Genomic DNA, 23,337 nt, shown 5'->3' on the forward strand with positions numbered 1-23,337 from the left:
CAATACAAAAAAATTTACCTCATACATAATGAAATGGGTAGCTTTATCATTTCATAAGAAAAAAATTAGAGAAAATATATTAATTCAGGAAAAATTGGCTTATTAGGCAAATCGGGCCTTGCATATTAGGCTGAGAAGTGCATTCTGGCTACTAGGTACGACATATATATACATATATATATATATATATATATATATATATATATATATATATATATATATATATATATATATATATATATATATATATATATGCAATTGACGATCACTAAACACTGATCATTTGTATGCGGAAAAACCACAAAGATATGTGAAAGAGAAATGAACGTTTCGGCCTGTTAAAGCCGTTGTCAACATCAGACTGACTAGAGCAAGAGAGAGTGGATACAGGCCAGCACCAAGGAACCTGACCAACCCATCTCTAGGGCAAGGATATTGCCTCATATTCTTAGCTAAGAATATGAGGCAATATTGAACCAAGATCCATGTTCATGGAATAGTGTAATTTTGATGAAAGTGCATTTTGATTGTCTAGACATATAAGCAATTTGCTATATTTGTGGAAATACCATACTTTGTGTAAATGTTATACTTTGAGTATAAATGCAGTATTTGTGTAAATGGAATATTTTTGTGTGCATCTGACATATTTTGTATGTAAATGACATATTTTGTCTATAAATAACATATTTTGTCTATAAATGACATATTTTGTCAATAAATGACATATTTTTTGTGTGAATGGCATATTTTGTGTGTAAATAATACATTTTGTGAATAAATGGCGTATTTGGTGTGTAAATGTTATTTTTTCTGTGTAAATGGAATTTAGTGCGGAAATGCTTTGTGCTTAAATGCTATATTGAGTGTAAATGTATATATGTGTTTTATACTGAATGTTTTTGATTTTGGATATTTTTAGTGTAAGTAATAGTGTTGCATTTTGTGCGTATAATGTTAAATTAATATATTTTTGAGCTCCTTAACACAACCTTAGCTTTTTATGAATAATTACTAATGTAATGATTTCAATGGGACATATACACCCTGGTTTATCCATTTGAATAATATGTAGGTGGATATTTAATAATATTTTTAACTTGCTGGAATAATATGAATACCTTGCTGACTGGTATGCATTTATATGAATTAACATAACAAATAATTAAGATTACTTATGAATGAGCTGAGGGATCATTGAAATCTTATTCCTAAAACATTTTAGGTTGATACCTGGTTGATGGGGTTCTGGGAGTTCTTCTACTCCCCAAGCCCGGCCCAAGGCCAGACTTGACTTGTAGGAGTTTGGTCCACCAGGCTGTTGCTTGGAGCGGCCCGCAGGCCCACATACCCACCACAGCCCGGTTGGTCCGGCACTCCTTGAAGGAAACGATCTAGTTTCCTCTTGAAGATGCCCACGGTTGTTCCTGTAATATTTCTGATGCTCGCTGGTAGGACGTTGAACAACCGTGAACCTCTGAAGTCCATACAGTGTTCTCTGATTGTGCCCATGGCACCTCTGCTCTTCACTGGTTCTATTCTGCATTTTCTTCCATGTCGTTCACTGCAGTGCGTTCTTATTTTACTGTGCAGATTTGGGACCTGGCCTTACAGTATTTTCCATGTGTTTATTATTTGGTATCTCTCTCGTCTCCTTTCTAGTGAGTAGTACATTTGGAGAGTTTTGAGACGATCCGAATAATTTAGGTGCTTTATCTCGTCTATGCGTGCCGTATATGTTTTCTGTATTCCTTCAGTTTCAGCAATCTCTCCTGCTCTGAAGGGGGAAGTGAGTACTGAGCAGTACTCAAGACGGGACAACACAAGTGATTTGAAGAGTACAACCATTGTGATGGGATCTCTGGACTTGAAGGTTCTCGTAATCCATCCTATCATTTTTTCTGGCTGATGCAATACTTGCTTGCTTATGTTCCCTAAACGTTAGGTCGTCGGACATCATTATTCCCAAATCCTTGGCATGCTGTTTTCCTACTATGGGCAGATTCGATAGTGTTTTGTACTCTGTATTATGTTTAAGATCCTCATTTTTGCCGTATCTGAGTACCTGGAATTTATCACCGTTAAACATCATGTTATTTTCTGCTGCCCAATCGAAAACTTTGTTAATATCTGTTTGTAGTTTATCAATGTCTTCCGCAGAGGTAATTTTCATGCTGATTTTTGTGTCATCTGCAAAGGATGACACGAAGCTGTGACTTGTGTTTTTGTCTATATCTGATATGAGAATAAGGAACAGCATTGGTGCAAGGACTGTACCTTGAGGTACAGAGCTTTTAACTGCGCTCGGACTCGATTTTACTTGATTGACTGTTACTCTTTGTGTTCTGTTCGACAGGAAATTGAGTATCCAGCGTCCTACTTTACCAATTATACCCATTGACCTCATTTTGTGTGCAATCACTCCATGGTCACATTTGTCGAATGCCTTTGCAAAATCTGTGTATACGACATCTGCGTTATGTTTTTCCTCTAATGCCTCAGTGATTTTGTCATAGTGGTCAAGTAGCTGTGAGAGGCATGATCTTCCTGCTCTAAATCCATGTTGGCCTGTATTGTGGAGGTCATTGGTTTCCATGAATCCAGTGACCTGACTCCTGATCACTCTTTCAAATACTTTTATTATGTGGGACGTTAGTGCAACTGGTCTATAATTCTTTGCCAATGCTTTGCTACCACCCTTGTGTAGAGGGGCAATGTCTGCTGCTTTAAGCGCATCTGGTATCTCCCCTGTGTCCAAGCTCTTCCTCCACACTATACTGAGTGCTTGTGCTACTGGCACTTTGCATTTCTTTATAAATATTGAATTCCATGAGTCTGGACCCGGGGCTGAGTGCATGGGCATATTGTCAATTTCTCTTTCAAAATCTGCCACACTCGTGTTGATATCAGTTATATTTACAGGTGTCTGAGTATCATTCATAAAGGAATTGTCCGAATCTTCCACTTTCATGCTGACTATTGGAGTGCTAAACATGTCTTCATACTGCTTTTTCAGGATTTCACTAATTTCTTTGTCATCCTCAGTGTATGAACCTTCACTAATACGAATAGGTCCAATACTGGCAGTGGTTTTCGCTTTTGATTTAGCATATGTGAAGAAATATTTTAGGTTTTTCTTTATTTCTTGAATTGCTTTCTGTTCTAGTTGTCTTTCTTCAGTCTGATAGGAATGCTTCAGTCTCTGTTCGATTTCTTCAATCTCCCCGTTTAAATTATTTCTTCTTTGTATGGAGAGTCGTGTCTGCTTAAGCATTTCCGTTAATTTCTTCCTCCTTTTGTAATGTCGTCTGCGTTCTCTTTCTACACTGGACCTCTTTTTGGCTTTCCTCAAAGGAACATGTTTCAGACAGACTTCGTATGCTTCAGAAGTCAGTTTTTCTATTCCCTGTGTAGGATTTTTATTTCTTAGAACATTTTCCTATTGAGTGTTTGTAAGTTCCCTGTTTAGTTTCTCCCAGTCTATCCTCTTATTATTAAAATTGAATTTATTGAATAGCCCTTCTCACTTGTTGTTTCTCTTGGGCCTACTACCTTTATTAATGTTAGTTTGTACTTCAATGAGCTTGTGGTCCGAGTACGTAGTGTCTGAGACAGTAATGTCTCTGATTAGCTCCTCATTGTTCGTGAATATCAGGTCCAGCGTGTTTTCGTTCCTAGTTGGTTCTGTAATCTGCTGACTGAGCGAGAATTTGTCAAAGAATCTCAGTAGTTCTCTGACCTGTGGTTGGTTATTTCCAGGTTGACTTCCCACTATGATGTTATTGTTTACTATTCTCCATTTTAAACTGGGTAGATTGAAGTCTCCAAGGAAGATAATATCTGGTACTGGGTTTGCGAGGTTATCAAGGATATTCTCTATTTTGTGGATCTGTTCAGTAAATTCCTCAACTGTTGCATCTGGCGGTTTGTATATTAAAATATTAAGTAGATTAATATTTTCTACCTTGATTCCAAGTACCTCTACCACCTCATTGAACGAGTTCAGGAACTCTGTGCATGCCAGCTCTTCTTTAATATACAGACCTACTCCTCCAATTGACCTAATTACTCTGTCACTTCTATATAGATTATAATTCGGAATCCAGATTTCACTATCCATGTGGTCTTTTGTGTGGGTTTCTGTAAAAATGCACCACATACTGAGTTCGATTCTATTAGGAGGCCATTTACGAACTTAGCTTTATTTCTTGATTTTGGTTTCAAGCCTTGTATGTTTGCAAATATGAATGATTTCCCACATTGCGTGTCACTTTTGGTGGGCTTTGGTAGTTCTCCCCCCACTCTACCCCGGTCCAGGGTGTGTTGTTTTGGAAGTGATTCGTCCAGTTTGGTAGTAGGACGGGTGTTGTGTGGTGTAGTACCTCTGTACCTCATGGAATTCAATATTTATAAAGAAATGCAAAGTGCCGGTAGCACAGGCACTCAGTATAGTGTGGAGGAAGAGCTTGGACACGGGGGAGATACCAGATGCACTTAAAGTAGCAGACATAGCCCCTCTACACAAGGGAGGGAGCAAAGCATTGGCAAAGAATTATAGACCAGTTGCACTAACATCGCACATTTTAAAAGTATTTGAGAGAGTGATTAGGAGTCAGGTCACCAATTTCATGGAGACCAATGACCTCCACAACCTAGGCCAACATGGATTTCGAGCGGGAAGATCACAGCTACTTTCCTCTCACCTCGAGAAGATCACCTCTCACAGCTACTTGAGCACTACGACAAAGTCACTGAGGCATTAGAAGAAAAACAGAATGCTGATGTGATATACACGGACTTCGCAAAGGCTTTCGATAAATGTGACCATGGCGTGATAGCAAACAAAATGAAGTCAATGGGAATAACCGGTAAAGTAGGACGCTGGATACTCAGTTTTCTGTCAAACAGGACTCAGCGAGTAACGGTCAACCAAATAAAATCTAGTCCAAGTGCAGTTAAAAGCTCTGTACCTCAGGGTGCAGTCCTTGCACCGCTGCTTTTCCTAATTCTCATATCAGATATAGACAAAAATACAAGTCACAGCTTCGTATCATCCTTTGCAGATGACACAAAAATCAGTATGAAAATTATCTCGCCTGAAGACACTGAAAAACTTCAAGCTGATATTAATAAAATTTTCGACTGGGCATCAGTAAATAACATAATGTTTAACAGTGATAAATTCCAGGTACTCAGGTACGGTAAAAATGAGGACCATAAACATAATACAGAGTACAAAACACAATCAAATGTACCCATAGTAGGAAAACAGCCTGTAAAGGATTTGGGAATAATAATGTCTGACGACCTAACGTTTAAGGAGCATAACCAAGCAAATATTGCGACAGCTAGAAAAATGATAGGATGGATTACGAGAACTTTCGAATCCAGGGATCCCATCACAATGGTTGTACTCTTCAAGTCACTTGTGTTGTCCCGTCTTGAGTACTGCTCAGTACTCACTTCCCCCTTTCAGAACAGGAGAGATTGCTGAAATAGAGGGAATACAGAGAACATATACGGCACGCATAGACGCAATAAAGCACCTAAATTATTCGGATCATCTCAAAGCTCTCCAAATGTACTCACTAGAAAGAAGACGAGAGAGATATCAAATAATATACACCTGGAAGATACTGGAGGGCCAAGTACCAAATCTAAACAGTAAAATAACAACGTACTGGAGTGAACGCTATGGAAGAAAATGCAGAATAGAACCAGTGAAGAGCAGAGGTGCCATAGGCATAATCAGAGAACACTGTATAAACATCAGAGGTCCGCGGTTGTTCAACGTCCTCCCAGCAAGCATAAGAAATATTGCAGGAATAACCGTGGACATCTTCAAGGGGAAACTAGATTTATTCGTCCAAGGAGTGCCGGACCAACCGGGCTGTGGTGGGTATGTGGGCCTGCGGGCCGCTCCAAGCAACAGTCTAGTGGACCAAACTCTCACAAGTCAAGCCTGGCCTCGGGCCGGGCTTGGGGAGTAGAAGAACTCCCAGAACCCCATCAACCAGGTATCAACCAGGTATGTGCTTGTTGATAATTTGTATTCCAGTCTTGTGGGCATCTCCGTTCCCCTCTGTACTCCTGGCGTGGTTACATCTGACTGTTCCTCTCTCTTATATTTACTACTTTGTTTCTGCCTTCCTCTAAAAAATTTCCAGTAGTGTCATATTGATCTTCCCGTCTATAACGCTGTGTACCTCTCACGTGGAATTCCGGACACTGAAGATTGTAACATATTTTGTCTCTAATTGAAAATTGAGATAATTTAGGGTGAAAGTATCTACACCCTGTTCCAAAACGGCATGTACCCCTCTCCAACATGTTCTTGCATTTTCGAGGATCCAGAAAATTGCATTTTGCTCCTAATTTTCCATATTTGCATATTCCTTTAGGGTAGAATTTGCAAATATGTTCCGGTTTTGCGTTTTTCAAGGTATTTATACCTGTGTCTGTCTTGTCTATCTCTATATTGGAGCCATCTCCGTTTTTCGTCCAAATTCCTTCATTTATGCCCTCTGTCTCACTGTTGCTCTCATCGTTTATATTACCTGGCTCTGCAATATTGCTATTATTTTGTACCACAATACCCTCTTCCTCCACACTACTGCTGCGGTTCTCTAAACTATCTGTTCCTGAGTTTTGGTCATTATCCAGTGTTGTCTTTTCCCAGTCCGCATATATCTCTGGCAGCTTGTCCGTGAATGATAATCTCGGTGACTCGGGAATATTTTTCATCAGTTTAGTTATGTTCTCCAACATTAATCTGTCATCTTTGCAAACCCAGTAAATTCCTTGCCCTTTAGTGCATCCTGGAGATAATTCTGCAAAGGCCAGGTGAAATCTTATGTTACAGATGCAACACTTGACGCCTACATTACGTCTTCCCAATTGTTACGAACCCGGATCCAGCGTCCGAGCAAGGAGCAGTAACGACTACGCCATCTGTGGGTCAGCTCCCGAAACCCCCGCCAAACGAACGACGACACCGGATGAGGACGGCGAATATCGGCCACAAGGGCCAGTTTCCAGTCCTGAGCAGCTCACAACACAGCTGCTCCTGACCTCTGGTGAGGTGGTGCTCCGACGACAGCGCCATCTATGGACTGGATACGTCAGGTGTTTGCGCCCGAGCCCGTAAGTGAGGTGTTTTAGTGTCCCAGTTATTGATGACGTGTCTGCTTACAGAGCCGACCTGGGACCACTGTGAGGGAAGTGGAGTCAGTCTACCCGAGGCAGCCAGTCTCCATACCTTGACCGTTGCTGCAGCTGTTGTGAAGTCGTCCCCCCGGAAGAACACTGTGATGTGTTAGCCTGCCAGTGGAGTGGCAGTAAGAGGATTTACCCGGGACCGACTGTTGGAGACGATCATCCACTGGGGTACTGAAGACAGGAGGGTGATTTGTGATATCACACGAGACTCCTGTCTAGGGCGTACCCCTTATATCGTTCGTGGAGTGGCCGTACCAGCCTTGGTGGCTCAGTACCTGCCAGCAGACCAGCTGGACGTGTGGTTGACGGCCTCCACGACGGTGCCCCCAGTGGACCTGTGTTTTGGCTGACCTGTAGCCAGGGTAGGCTCAACTTCTTTGGATAATTCGTTGTGTGGCCACGAAGAAAGCACCAAGGACTCGGCACCGAGAGTTGTGGCACCAGCGTCTTCAGCAGAAGACAACGATTATGGATTAATCCCCTTGTATAGTGTTAATACCCTCCCCCTGTGCACTTTTTGATTTTATATATTTAATTGGTGATGGTAATAAGTATAATATTAAGTTCTTAACTTTCTTTCCCTACTCCCTTTAAGTTACTTACGTCACGGATCTCATCCCTTGATAGCCACTACTGGCTCGGGAACGGATACATTATATCTTCCTCTAACAACATCAGAGTAAGGACCCCGTTGCGTCCCGAGAGGGCCGTAACACCAATACTCCCGAACACTCGCCACACCTCTCCATTGTCTGATGTATTGTATTTGTGCTTCACTGTATGGATCACTTGTTGATGTCAGTTCTTTTAACTCTTTATAAAATTATATGTATATATTTATATATTTAATATTTATAATATTAAAGTATACCGTATATTTGTAATATTATGTATGTTATTTTGTTCAAACTTTATGGCAGGTACTTAGCGTAGGGTAGAGAAAGCTGGTCCGCGGTCGGTACAGGTGACCTCTTGTTGTCCCAGGTTGATGTTTCCAGTTACTCGATTTATAACACTGATTTATTCTTTGCTTGTATTCTTACAAGGAATTTTCCGCCTAATTTCCGGCTTGCAATGTTACTCACTCACTTTATTACTAATACCTAGATCCACATTTCCATATTACACTATATATTTTCCGTATTTTATCACTGTGGACGTGCCTTGGGGTAGGCCCCGTGGCTTGTGTGACAGTCTAGCTGATGCTGCCTCTTGCCACTATTCTATATTTCTAGTATTCTATATTTATAATATTCTATGCACGGTTTTCCTACACTTACAACTTATATGTGTGTTGTGATACCCGTTCCACTTCACTGTTCCACGAATCACTGTTCACTATGTTTTTCCTCATACCGCTTGCACGCATGTACACAAAGCCTCGTTCACTGGCTCACACGTGGTCTCCCGTTTATTCTCTATTTAACACAAAGTTCCATTGTTAATGACTGTTTTCAATTTTCCAGCGGGTCTCTATGCACTTGTGATGTCTGTAATCAGTAACCCATGGCTGTAGTCCTAAGAAATCCCGGTTAATGTCACGATTTTAACGGAGCGCGCACGGTACGTCTTCCCTCTCCCTCTCCCTTGACCTGACCCTCTACCCGCTACCTCTTAGGGATCCTACCTCTACCTTTAGGGATTCATATGGCATAAATAACGTCTGATTAATGGTGGCAAAAACAGGCTATTCTCTATGCATGTATGGGTTGTGGAGTATATGTATGTATGTATGTATTGTGGAGTATATGTATGTATGTACGGATTGTGGAGTATATGTATGTATGTATGTATGTATGTATGTGTATGTATGTATGTACGTACATACATACATAAGTACGTACGTACATACATACATTCATACATACATACATACATACGTATGTATGTATGTATGTATGTACTCACATAGTTGTGCTTGCGAGGGTTGAGCTTTGGCTCATTGGTACCACCTCTCAACCGTCAATCAACAGGTGTACAGGTTCCTGAGCCTATTGGGCTCTATCATATCTACACTTGAAACTGTGTATGGAGCCAGCCTCCACCAAATCACCCCCTAATGCATTCCATTTGTCAACCACTCTAACACTAAAAAGTTCTTACTAATATCTCTGTGGCTCATTTGGGCACTCAGTTTCCACCTGTGTGCAATAGTGTGTGTGCCCTTTGTGTTAAATAACCTGTCTTTATTTTTGTCCTGTCGATTCCCTTGAGAATCTTGAATGTGGTGATCATGTCCCCTTAACTCTTCTGTCTTCCAACGAAGTGAGGTCTAATTCCCGTAGTCTCTCCTCGTAGCTCATACCTCTCAGCTCGGGTACTAGTCTCGTGGCAAACCTTTGAACCTTTTCCAGTTTAGTCTTATGCTTGACTAAATATGGACTCCATGCTGGAGCCGCATACTCCAGGATTGGTCTGACATATGTGGTATATAATGTTCTGAAAGATTCCTTACGCAAGTTTCTAAAGGCCGTTCTTATGTTAGCCAACCTGGCACATGCTGCTGATGTTATCCTCTTGATATGAGCTTCAGGGGACAGGTCTGGCGTGATATCAACCCCCAGGTCTTTCTCTCTCTCTGACTCCTGAAGTATTTCGTCTCCCAAATGATACCTTGTATCTGGTCTCCTGCTTCCTACCCCTATCTTTATTACATTACATTTGCTTGGGTTAAACTCTAACAACCATTTGTTCGACCATTCCTGCAGCTTGTCCAGGTCTTCTTGAAGCCTTAAGCTGTCCTCCTCTGCATTAATCCTTCTCATAATTTTGGCGTCGTCACCAAACATTGAGAGGAATGAGTCTATACCCTCTGGGAGATTATTTACCTATATCAGAAACAGGATAGGTCCGAGTTAACATAAATTAATAAATGAGTCGCAACTTGGTTTTACAAATGGCCGTTCATGTTTAACAAATTTGCTATCATTTTATTCCAGCATAGTTGAGGCAGTTGATAGTGGTAAGGATTGTGATGTTGTGTACCTTGACTTTAGCAAAGCTTTTGATACAGTGCCACCTAAAAGACTGATTAAAAAAATAGAGGCTCATGGTATTGTGTGTGCTATAATAGGTTGGATTAGGGCATTGCTATTCCAAAGGAAACAGAGTTAGTATAAATGGGGTTAAGTCAGAGTGGGATAATGTTGTTAGTGGAGTACCTCAGGGCTCTGTCCTGAGACCTCTGTTGTTTATAATATATATAAATGATTTAGATTCAGGTTTGAGTAGCAACATTTGCAAATTTGCCGATGATACAAAAATCTGTAGGGAAATTAACACGGAAGAAGACTCACTATCACTTCAAGTTGATCTAAATAGGGTTTTGAAATGGTCAAAGGATTGGCAGATGCAGTTTAATGCTGATAAATGTAAAGTTATGAGGCTAGGTAATGATGATAGAGTAACAAGATACGAGCTAGATGGTGTGGAGATTGCAAAGTCGAATTGCGAAAGGGATCTGGGAGTTATGATTAGTAAGAATTTAAAACAAAAGGATCAATGCCTGAATGTTCGTAATAAGGCAAATAAGACACTGGGATTTATTAATCGAAGCGTTAGTAACAAGACACCTGGTGTTTTTCTTCTGCTATATCTTGCTCTGGTTAGGCCCCATTTAGATTATGCAGTTCAGTTTTGTTCGCCATACTATAGAATAGATATAAATTCACTTGAACGTGTTCAGCGTAGGATAAGTTAATTCCCCAAATTAGAAATCTTTCATATGAAGAAAGATTAACAAGGCTTAACTTGCATTCACTGGAAAGGCGAAGAGTTAAGGGTGATATGGTAGAGGTTTACAAGTGGATGAACGGACATAACAAATGGGATATTAATAGTGTATTAAAAGTATCAACACAAGACAGAACACGAAACAATGGGTATAAATTGGATAAGTTTAGATTTAGGAAAGACTTGGGTAAATACTGGTTCAGTAACAGGGTTGTTGATTTGTGGAATCAATTGCCACGTAACGTGGTGGAGGTGGGGTCCCTCGATTGTTTCAAGCGCGGGTTGGACAAGTATATGAGTGGGATTGGGTGGTTATAAATAGGAGCTGCCTCGAATAGGACAATAGGCCTTCTGCAGTTGCCTTTGTTCTTATGTTCTTATGTTCTTGTACTGGTTAGGATCCAGCTGTGTTGCAAGATGGATGAATTGCGGTTCGACATTTGGGCAGCTATTTGATGGATGTGAGGACTGCTGACTAGCCAATGAGCACAGATACTAGGACAGATGACCTGCCAGATGTACGATTCTGTTTAAATTGTGGTACGACATTTGGGTCGCTATTTTAGTTTTTGATCTTATCACTGCATAATGAATGATTACAGTTGTGGATGACTGTAATGTATATTCTTACACCTCTGATGAAGTTAGGTAAGGTGGGGGGTGGATAGTCTAACCATTTTTCGAATAATAACATTAAATACATAACACAGATAAGTAGCAGGCAAAGGCCTCATTGAGCATCTTTGTGACATCACTCATAGTTGAACAGTCAGGTTGCTGTGTTGGCCTTGACACCTATCTGTTAATGGGTGGCCATAATTTATCCTTATACTGGGGGGAAGCTTTTGTGACGTTGCTAAAATAACAATGGGTGTTATTACTGTAGAATACATTTGTTTATTTTAGGTCAGGTTAGGTTAGTTTGGTAGGACTGATGAAATGAATAACAGAAAAATGCAATGAGCTAGATATGAGATAATACAAGACATGCCATAGCCTGTGATGACACAGCGAACACTTGAGTCATTGAGAGATTAAGGAATGGGATAATGAGAGGCTGGGTCCCTCCTTGGAACCGCATGTGTGACGTTGGCTAAAAGAAATGTACCCATTGGTGGATAAAATCCCATTGGGGATGAGAACATCTGAATGAAGGTAACTGTAGAAGGCCTATTTCAAAACATGCGATGCAGCTTCTACTCAATATAGTTCATATATATATATATATATATATATATATATATATATATATATATATATATATATATATATATATATATATATATATATATATATATATATGTATATATATATATATATATATATATATATATATATATATATATATATATATATATATATATATATATATATATATATATATATATATATGCACACTGAATGAGTATTTTGATTTGTAATATGCTTCAGTAAGATGTGGGGGCATATTTTTGAGCGAATGTGTGACGTACACAGGACTATCAGTGAGGGATGAATTAAATAAAAATGTCTGAGTGTTGGTGTAGCCGGTTTTGAAAAATTATATATTAACATGCACTTGGGAATACTACTGAATTCCTGTTGAAGTCTCCATGTCTTGGGGATCTGTTTCATACAAATGGGAGATGTGAATTTTTATCTTATTTCCCTAAGCTCGACAAGCGATGCTTGAAGAAAGATTGTTAAAGCTTAAATTACATTATCTAGAAAGGTGAAAAATTAGGGGGTGAGATGATAGAGGTGTGCAAGTGGATGAATGGACATGACAAAAGGGATATTAATAGGACATTAAAAGTATTAACTCGAGACAGAACACTAAACAATGGGTATAAATTGGATAAGTTTTATATTTAGGAAAGTGAATTGGGTAAATACTGGTTTGGTAACAGGGGGGAATGCTGAGATACATGATAGTTCATAGTCTGTCTTGCTCCCCTTGTTTCATGTGAATAAAAGACAGTGGTTTCATCAATTTCTTTGATCAATAAACGATCGTCGGCTGGACACTATAAATATGAAACTTCCAGATAAGTATGGGTTAGAAATATGTACACCATAATAGAAAACGGTCTTATATAGGGAAGATGAGGACAGGGTGACGTCATTAACCATTTGCGATGTCTGTGCAGGATCACTGGGATAATGCAAAACACACAGACAGGGACCGGCCTTTTAATCCCCTTGATCAAAATAGCAGGGACCCAGGAGGGAGCCTTTTAATCTAACATTTTGGAAAATTACTTATGACGGTCGGGAGCGGATGATAAATGAATGAAAATATTAGGAGACTAAGAGTTACCAACGAAAACAAAATTGAACAACATACCCCGAGCTAGATTTAGAAATCGGATTTTTTTTTATCATCCCTGCGCCAAGTTGGGGACGTCGGAAAAAAGCCTCGACTTGCTCGCCGGGGTAATGGAAAAGACCCACCCCAAGTTGGGGCCGTCAGGGAAAACATGGAAAAAACCTGCTCCAAGTTGGGGGCCATCGGAAAAAGCAAAACGGCCCCTACTTGGGGTCATTTACACTACTAACCTGGAGGACAGAATGGCCTTGCCTTTCAAGGATATATTTAATATCCTTGTGGCAGTCTTTCTGCGTCCTAACATCAGTCGCCACATGGTGGGGGAGGATAACAGTGACAATATTGGCATTTAACCAGGTCTTTTTGGAAACCGTAACAGGGGTCACCCCCAATGCTGGACAATACGGCTAAGTGGGCAGCTGCATCCTGAAAACGAGCAGCAACGACACGTGTATAAAAACGGGTGGGGTTAAAACCACCGAATCAACGAGGTGTTTATGGAGGAAGAAATCACCAGGACGTGTAGAATCTTCATAGTTGAGATCAAAGTATTTTGTCCAAGTAGTAGGATCAAAGAAGGCGTGGAAAGTTTTAGCACTGGAAGGACTCGTGCGAGAACATCTGTAAGGGTGTTGGTGCCGAGAACCCTTAGCGAAAGGGGTGGTAAAACAGATCTAGTTGTCACAATGAGAGAAGTAGCCGCTCCAGGTGATTAGGTGGTCACCACTGGTGACTTTGGGCTCAACACTACCACAGAGCAGGGAGGGGGAGCAGAGGGGGGGGGGGGGGGGTAGTCGGGAGCGTCCAAGAAGAGGCTTAGTCTGGACTCAATGTGGCGGGCGCTATAGTGCCCGGTTTTCCAACACAGTCCGACTCGGCTGCCTGGTCGCCCACCCTACGAGCCTGGGAAGTTATTAGAGGATCATTCAGCGGCATAAAAACGAGTTGGTAATAATTTCATTCACGAATGAGCCCCCCCCCCTATACCACCATACAAACCATGGAACCACAGTTAGAGGGTAGGACACCCGACAAGACGGCCCCCCCCCCCTAAGGGAGCATCGTAAGTATACGCCCTGCAATCGCCACCTTAAAAACCGTCAGTCCGTTTAGATCGGGTTCACCAATGCAGACGACCATTGACAATAAAAGCGTCCCCTTGCTCAGAACGTCGGGTACCGCCGTTCTATGGGTGAAAGAGTGTGCCTCCTCAAACACTGGGGCGTCAAAAATAAGATGTTTGAAAGAATAATGAAGAATGGGTAAAAAGGATAATCAAGAATGGCTAAAGTCGGTGGGAAAGACAATGAGAAAAGAGAATAGGGAGGAGGAAAAAGGAAAGATAAGAACGAGGAAATAGCAACCATCACAATTAGTGAAGTAATACCACCAAGTACTTTACTCAAGTTATTAATACCACCAATTACCTCTCTCAAGGTACTAATACTACCAAGTACCTCTCTCAAGGTACTAATACCACCAAGTACCTCTCTCAAGGTACTAATACCACCAAGTACTTTACTCAAGTTATTAATACCACCAAGTACCTCTCTCAAGGTACTAATACCACCAAGTACCTCTCTCAAGGTACTAATACCACCAAGTACTTTTCACAGGGTACTAATACCACCAAGTACCTTTTTCAAGGTACTAATACCCCCAAGTACCTCTCTCAGGGTACTAATACCACCAAGTACCTCTCTCAGGGTACTAATACCACCAAGTACCTTTCTCAAGGTACTAATACCAACAAATACCTTTCTCAAGGTACTAATACCCCCAAGTACCTCTCTCAGGGCACTAATAGCACCAAGTACCTTTCTCAAGGTACTAATACCACCAAGGACCTTTCTCAAGGTACTAATACCCCCAAGTACCTCTCTCAGGGCACTAATAGCACCAAGTACCTTTCTCAAGGTACTAATACCCCCAAGTACCTCTCACAGGGTACTAATACCACCAATTACCTTTCTCAAGGTACTAATACCATCAAGTACCTCACCAGCAACTGTACTGTAGTGTGTTTCCACTATCAGTGTGTATACACCGAAAACCAGAATACACCTCTTGGTGAATGTATGCATTTAAATAGAACTTTTGAAGCTCCTTGTTAATATGTTGTAGAATAAAGTGCCAACACACACAGGATCACATCATTTATGGGGCTCTGAATCAAAAAGGTTTAGATTGTATTCCGTATTTGAGCCGATACATCAAAGATTACAGCCTACATATCAAGATTACAAACGTTATATCAACGATTATATATTCTGACATTACATAAAACTACAGCCAATACATCAAAGATTTCACCAATATATAATAAATTACTGCCGATACATCCAAAAGTACAGATGTTAGATCAAAGACTACAGACGTTGCATTAAAGATTACAACCGCTACATCAGAGATTAACACCGATCCATCAAATATTACAATCGATACATAACAGATTACAGCGATACATCAAAGAATACAGCGATACATGAAAGATTAGAGCCAAAACATCAAATATTACAGTCAAACAAAAAAATTACAACAATAGATCAATGTTTACAGCCGATAAATTATATATTAATGTCGATCCATCAGATACAAATTATTTTATGTTTTCAACAAGTTTTGAATATCCTCGCTTAACGAGAGTTGATGGTAAATATTTTGGAGAGACAGCTTTTCATGAAATATCATTTGCTGAGATATCTTTTGGCAGACAACTTTTAGAGATATAACTTTAGATGCAATAACTTTTTCGAGAGATAACTTTTGAAGACATAACTTTCAGACAGAAAACGTTTGGACGAATAACTATCGGACTGATAACTTTTCAAGTGTAAGGTCATTATCAAGTCCCTGCGTGGTTGTCAGCATCATGTCCTTGGAGTTAACCATCTCCCAACCATGAGATATACTGTATGATTTTTGCTTCAGAGATGTGCACGGATTCCTAAAGGAATAGTGGTGATGCTGTGGAGGCGGCTCTTGCAGGCGACGCTGCTGACGTCACTACTAGCCATCACTACCGCCATCAAGTTCTTGCCAGGTGGGTACTAAGGACGGCTTCACCTTAGCTCCACAGTTACGTGAAGAGCCTTCTTCAGGTGCTATAGTTACTCTACACTCAGTAAATGTTTGTCACTCTCTCTCATGCTTGTTGGCCGAAAGACATTTTGAATATATATTATGTGAAAATCATTTGCTGAGACCGATAGATCGTTCAAAACACAACACATACACACACACGCATATGAGGAGGATTGAAACAGAGGATGATAGTAGGAGGCTACAGGACGACCTAGACAGACTGAATGAATGGTCCAACAAATGGCTGCTAAAGTTTAACCAGAGTAAATGCAAAGTAATGAAACTAGGCAGTGGAAACAGGAGGCCAGACACAAGATACACAATAGGAGATGAAGTACTTAATAAAACGGAAAGAGATAAATATCTAGGAATTGATATCACACCAAACCTGTCTCCTGAAGTCCACATAAAGCGAATTACGTCAGCGGCATATGCGAGGCTGGCTAACATCAGAACAGCCTTTAGGAACCTTTGTAAGGAATCGTTTGAAATCTTGTACACCACATACGTAATACAAGTCCTGAAGAATGCGGCCCCAGCATGGAGCCCGTACATTGTCAAGCACAAGACGAAGCTGGAAAAAGGCATATGCCAGGCTGGCCAACATACGAACGGCATTCAGAAACTTGGGTAAAGAATCATTCAGAACTTTGTATACCACATATGTCAGGCCATTCCTGGAGTATGCAGCCCCAGCATGGAGTCCATATCTAGTCAAGGATAAGACTAAACTGGAAAAGGTTCAAAGGTTTGCCACCAGACTAGTACCCGAGCTGAGAGGTATGTGCTACGAGGAGAGACTACGGGACTTAAACCTCACTTCGTTGGAAGACAGAAGAGTTAGGGGGGACATGATCACCACATTCAAGATTCTGGAGGGAATTGATAGGGTAGATAAAGACAGTCTATTTAACACCAGGGGCACACGCACAAGGGGACACAGGTGGAAACTGAGTGCCCAAATGAGTCACAGAGATATTAGAAAGAACTTTTTTAGTGTCAGAGTGGTTGACAAATGGAATGCATTAGGAAGTGATGTGGTGGAGGCTGACTCCATACGCAGTTTCAAGTGTAGATATGACAGAGCCCAATAGGCTCAGGAATCTGTACACCTGTTGATTGACGGTTGAGAGCGGGACCAAAGAGCCAGAGCTCAACCCCTGCAAACACAACTAGGTGAGTACAACTAGGTGAGTACAAGAGCACACTTTCACAAGCACCCTGACACACGATCACACTGTCACGTGCACCCTGATACACGTGCACCCTGACACACGAGCACACTGCCACGTGCACCCTGACAAACGAGCACACTGTCACGTGCACCCTGATACACGTGCAGCCTAACACACGAGCACACTGTCACGTGCACCCTGATACACGTGCACCCTGACACACGAGCACACTGTCACGTACACCTTGACACACGAGCACACTGTCACGTGCACCCTGATATACGTGCACCCTGACACACGAGCACACTGCCACGTGCACCCTGACAAACGAGCACACTGTCACGTGCACCCTGACACACGAGCACCCTGTTACGTACACCCTGACACTCGAGCACATATTCACGTGCACCCTGACACACAAGCACACTGTCACGTGCTCCCTGACACACAAGCACACTGTCACGTGCACCCTGACACACGAGCACACTGTCACGTGCACCCTGACACACAAGCACACTGTCACGTGCACCCTGACACACAAGCACACTGTCACGTGCACCCTGACACACGAGCACACTGTCACGTGCACCCTGACACACAAGCACACTGTCACGTGCACCCTGGCACACGAGCGCACTGTCACGTGCACCCTGGCACACGAGCGCATTGTCACGTGCACCCTGGCACACGAGTGCACTGTCACGTGCACCCTGACACACGAGCAAACTGTCACGAGCACCCTGACACACGACCACACTGTCACGTGCACCCTGACACACGAGCACCCTGACACACGAGCACACTGTCACGTGCACCCTGACACACGTGCACCCTAACACACGAGCACACTGTCACGTGCATCCTGACACACGAGCACACTGTCACGTGCATCCTGACACACGAGCACACTGTCACGTGCACCCTGACGCACGAGCACCCTGACACACAAGCACACTGTCACGTGCACCCTGACACTCGAGCGCACTGTCACGTGCACCCTGACACTCGAGCGCACTGTCACGTGCACCCTGACACTCGAGCACACTGTCACGTGCAGCCTGACACACGAGCACACTGTCACGTGCATCCTGACTCACGAGCACACTGTCACGTGCATCCTGACACACGAGCACACTGTCACGTGCATCCTGACACACGAGCACACTGTCACGTGCATCCTGACACACGAGCACACTGTCACGTGCATCCTGACACACGTGCACCCTAACACACGAGCACACTGTCACGTGCATCCTGACACACGAGCACACTGTCACGAGCACCCTGACACACGAGCACACTGTCACGTGCACCCTGACACACGTGCACCCTAACACACGAGCACACTGACACGTGCATCCTGACACACGAGCACACGGTCACGTGCACTCTGACACACGAGCACCCTGACACACAAGCACACTGTCACGTGCACCCTGACACACGTGCACCCTAACACACGAGCACACTGTTACGTGCAACCTGACACACGACCACACTGTCACGTGCTCCCTGACACACGATCAGACTGTCACGTGTACCCTGACACACGAGGACACTGTCGCGTGCACCGTGATACACAATCACACTGTCACGTGCACCCTGACACACGAGCACACTGTCACGTGTACCCTGACAAACGAGCACACTGTCACGTGCACCCTGACACACGAGCACACTGTCACGTGCACCCTGACACATGACCACACTGTCACGTGCACCCTGACACACGAGCACACTGTCACGTGCAACCTGACACACGAAGACACTGTCACGTGCACCCGGACACACAAGCACACTCTCAACTGCACCCTGACACATGAGCACACTGTCACGAGCACCCTGACACACGAAGACACTGTCACGTGCACCCTGACAAACGAAGACACTGTCACATGCACCCTGACACACGATCACACTGTCACGTTCACCCTGACACACGAGCACCCTGACACACGAGCACACTGTCACGTGCACCCTGACACACGAGCACACTGTCACGTGCAACCTGACACACGATTACATTGTCACGTACACCCTGCCACAGGAGCACACTGTCACGTGCCCCCTGACAAACGTGGACACTGTCACGTGCACCCTGACACACGTGCACACTGTCACGAGCACCCTTACACACGAGCACCCTGACACACGAGCACACTGACACGTGCACCTTGACACACGAGCACACTGTCACGTGCACCCTGAAACACGAGCACCCTGACACACGAGCACCCTGACACACGAGCACACTGTCACGTGCACCCTGACACACGAGCACACTGCCACGTGCACCCTGACACGAGCACCCTGACACACGAGCACACTGTCACGTGCACCCTGACACACGAACACACTGTCACGTGCACCCTGACACACGTGCACCCTAACACACTAGCACACTGTCACGTGCATCCTGACACACGAGCACACTGTCACGTGCATCCTGACACACGAGCACACTGTCACGTGCACCCTGACACACAATCACAATGTCACGTGCACCTTGACACACGACCACACTGTCACGTGCACCCTGATTCACTAGCACACTGTCACGTGCTCCCTGACACACGATCACACGGTCACGTGCACCCTGACACACAATCACACTGTCAACTGCACCCTGACACACGAGCACACTGTCACGTGCACCCTGACACACGAGCACCCTGTCACGTGCACCCTGACACACGAGCACACTGTCACGTGCACCCTGACACACGAGCACACTGCCACGTGCACCCTGAAACACGAGCACCCTGACACACGAGCACACTGTCACGTGCACCCTGACACACGAGCACACTGTCACGTGCACCCTGACACACGAGCACCCTGACACACGAGCACACTGTCACGTGCACCCTGACACACGAGCACACTGCCACGTGCACCCTGACACACGAGCACCCTGACACACGAGCACACTGTCACGTGCACCCTGACACACGTGCACCCTAACACACGAGCACACTGTCACGTGCATCCTGACACACGAGCACACTGTCACGTGCATCCTGACACACGAGCACACTGTCACGTGCACCCTGACGCACGAGCACCCTGACACACAAGCACACTGTCACGTGCACCCTGACACTCGAGCGCACTGTCACGTGCACCCTGACACTCGAGCGCACTGTCACGTGCACCCTGACACTCGAGCACACTGTCACGTGCACCCTGACACACGAGCACACTGTCACGTGTACCCTGACAAACGAGCACACTGTCACGTGCACCCTGACACACGAGCACACTGTCACGTGCACCCTGACACATGACCACACTGTCACGTGCACCCTGACACACGAGCACACTGTCACGTGCAACCTGACACACGAAGACACTGTCACGTGCACCCGGACACACAAGCACACTCTCAACTGCACCCTGACACATGAGCACACTGTCACGAGCACCCTGACACACGAAGACACTGTCACGTGCACCCTGACAAACGAAGACACTGTCACATGCACCCTGACACACGATCACACTGTCACGTTCACCCTGACACACGAGCACCCTGACACACGAGCACACTGTCACGTGCACCCTGACACACGAGCACACTGTCACGTGCAACCTGACACACGATTACATTGTCACGTACACCCTGCCACAGGAGCACACTGTCACGTGCCCCCTGACAAACGTGGACACTGTCACGTGCACCCTGACACACGTGCACACTGTCACGAGCACCCTTACACACGAGCACCCTGACACACGAGCACACTGACACGTGCACCTTGACACACGAGCACACTGTCACGTGCACCCTGAAACACGAGCACCCTGACACACGAGCACCCTGACACACGAGCACACTGTCACGTGCACCCTGACACACGAGCACACTGCCACGTGCACCCTGACACGAGCACCCTGACACACGAGCACACTGTCACGTGCACCCTGACACACGAACACACTGTCACGTGCACCCTGACACACGTGCACCCTAACACACTAGCACACTGTCACGTGCATCCTGACACACGAGCACACTGTCACGTGCATCCTGACACACGAGCACACTGTCACGTGCACCCTGACACACGAGCACCCTGACACACAAGCACACTGTCACGTGCACCCTGACACTCGAGCGCACTGTCACGTGCACCCTGACACTCGAGCGCACTGTCACGTGCACCCTGACACTCGAGCACACTGTCACGTGCATCCTGAAACACGAGCACACTGTCACGTGCATCCTGACACACGAGCACACAGTCACGTGCATCCTGACACACGAGCACACTGTCACGTGCATCCTGACACACGAGCACACTGTCACGTGCACCCTGACACACGTGCACCCTAACACACGAGCACACTGTCACGTGCACCCTGACACACGTGCACCCTAACACACGAGCACACTGTCACGTGCACCCTGACACACGTGCACCCTAACACACGAGCACACTGTCACGTGCACCCTGACACACGTGCACCCTAACACACGAGCACACTGTCACGTGCACCCTGCCACACGTGCACCCTAACACACGAGCACACTGTCACGTGCAACCTGACACACGACCACACTGTCACGTGCTCCCTGACACACGATCAGACTGTCACGTGTAACCTGACACACGAGGACACTGTCGCGTGCACCCTGACACACAATCACACTGTCACGTGCACCCTGACACACGAGCACACTGTCACGTGTACCCTGACACACGAGCACACTGTCACGTGCACCCTGACACACGAGCACACTGTCACGTGCACCCTGACACACGACCACACTGTCACGTGCAACCTGACACACGAAGACACTGTCACGTGAACCCGGACACACAAGCACACTCTCAACTGCACCCTGACACATGAGCACACTGTCACGAGCACCCTGACACACGAAGACACTGTCACGTGCACCCTGACACACGAGCACACTTTCACGTGCACCCTGACACACGAGCACACTGTCACGTGCAACCTGACACACGATTACATTGTCACGTACACCCTAACACATGAGCACACTGTCACGTGCACCCTGACACACGAGAACTCTGTCACGTGCACCCTGACACTAGAGCACACTGTCACGTGCACCCTGACACACGAGCACATTTTCACGTGCACCCTGACACACGAGCACACTATCACGTGCACCCTGACACACGTACACACTGTCACGTGCACCCTGACACACGAGCACATTTTCACGTGCACCCTGAAACACGAGCACACTGTCACGTGCACCCTGACACACGAGCTCACTGTCACGTGCACCCTGAAACACGAGCACACTGTCGTGTGCACCCTGACACACGAGCACACTGTCACGTGCACCCTGACACATGAGCACACTGTCACGTGCACCATGACACACGAGCAAACTGTCACGAGCACCCTGACACACGACCACACTGTCACGTGCACCCTGACACACGACCACACTGTCACGTGCACCATGACACACGAGCACACTGTCACGTGCACCCTGACACACAATCACACTGTCACGTGCACCCTGACACACGAGCACCCTGACACACGACCACACTGTCACGTGCACCCTGATTCACTAGCACACTGTCACGTGCTCCCTGACACACGATCACACTATCACGTGCACCCTGACACACAATCACAATGTCACGTGCACCTTGACACACGACCACACTGTCACGTGCACCCTGATTCACTAGCACACTGTCACGTGCTCCCTGACACACGATCACACGGTCACGTGCACCCTGACACACAATCACACTGTCAACTGCACCCTGACACACGAGCACACTGTCACGTGCACCCTGACACACGAGCACCCTGTCACGTGCA

General features: G+C 44.9%; 1 protein-coding gene across 1 annotated transcript in view; it reads left to right on the forward strand.

Annotated features, from left to right (window-relative positions):
* The window catches only part of LOC123752140 (adhesion G protein-coupled receptor L4), a 406,311-nt gene that overhangs the window by 76,168 nt on the left and 306,806 nt on the right, over nt 1-23,337 (forward strand). The window contains exon 2 of the mRNA XM_069325025.1: nt 16,212-16,301. Coding sequence (XP_069181126.1) covers nt 16,223-16,301 — 79 coding nt within the window. The 5' untranslated portion in view covers nt 16,212-16,222. The remainder of the gene's footprint in view (nt 1-16,211; nt 16,302-23,337) is intronic.

The sequence above is a fragment of the Procambarus clarkii genome, chromosome 15 (assembly GCF_040958095.1).
Source record: "Procambarus clarkii isolate CNS0578487 chromosome 15, FALCON_Pclarkii_2.0, whole genome shotgun sequence".
Taxonomy (NCBI): domain Eukaryota; kingdom Metazoa; phylum Arthropoda; class Malacostraca; order Decapoda; family Cambaridae; genus Procambarus; species Procambarus clarkii.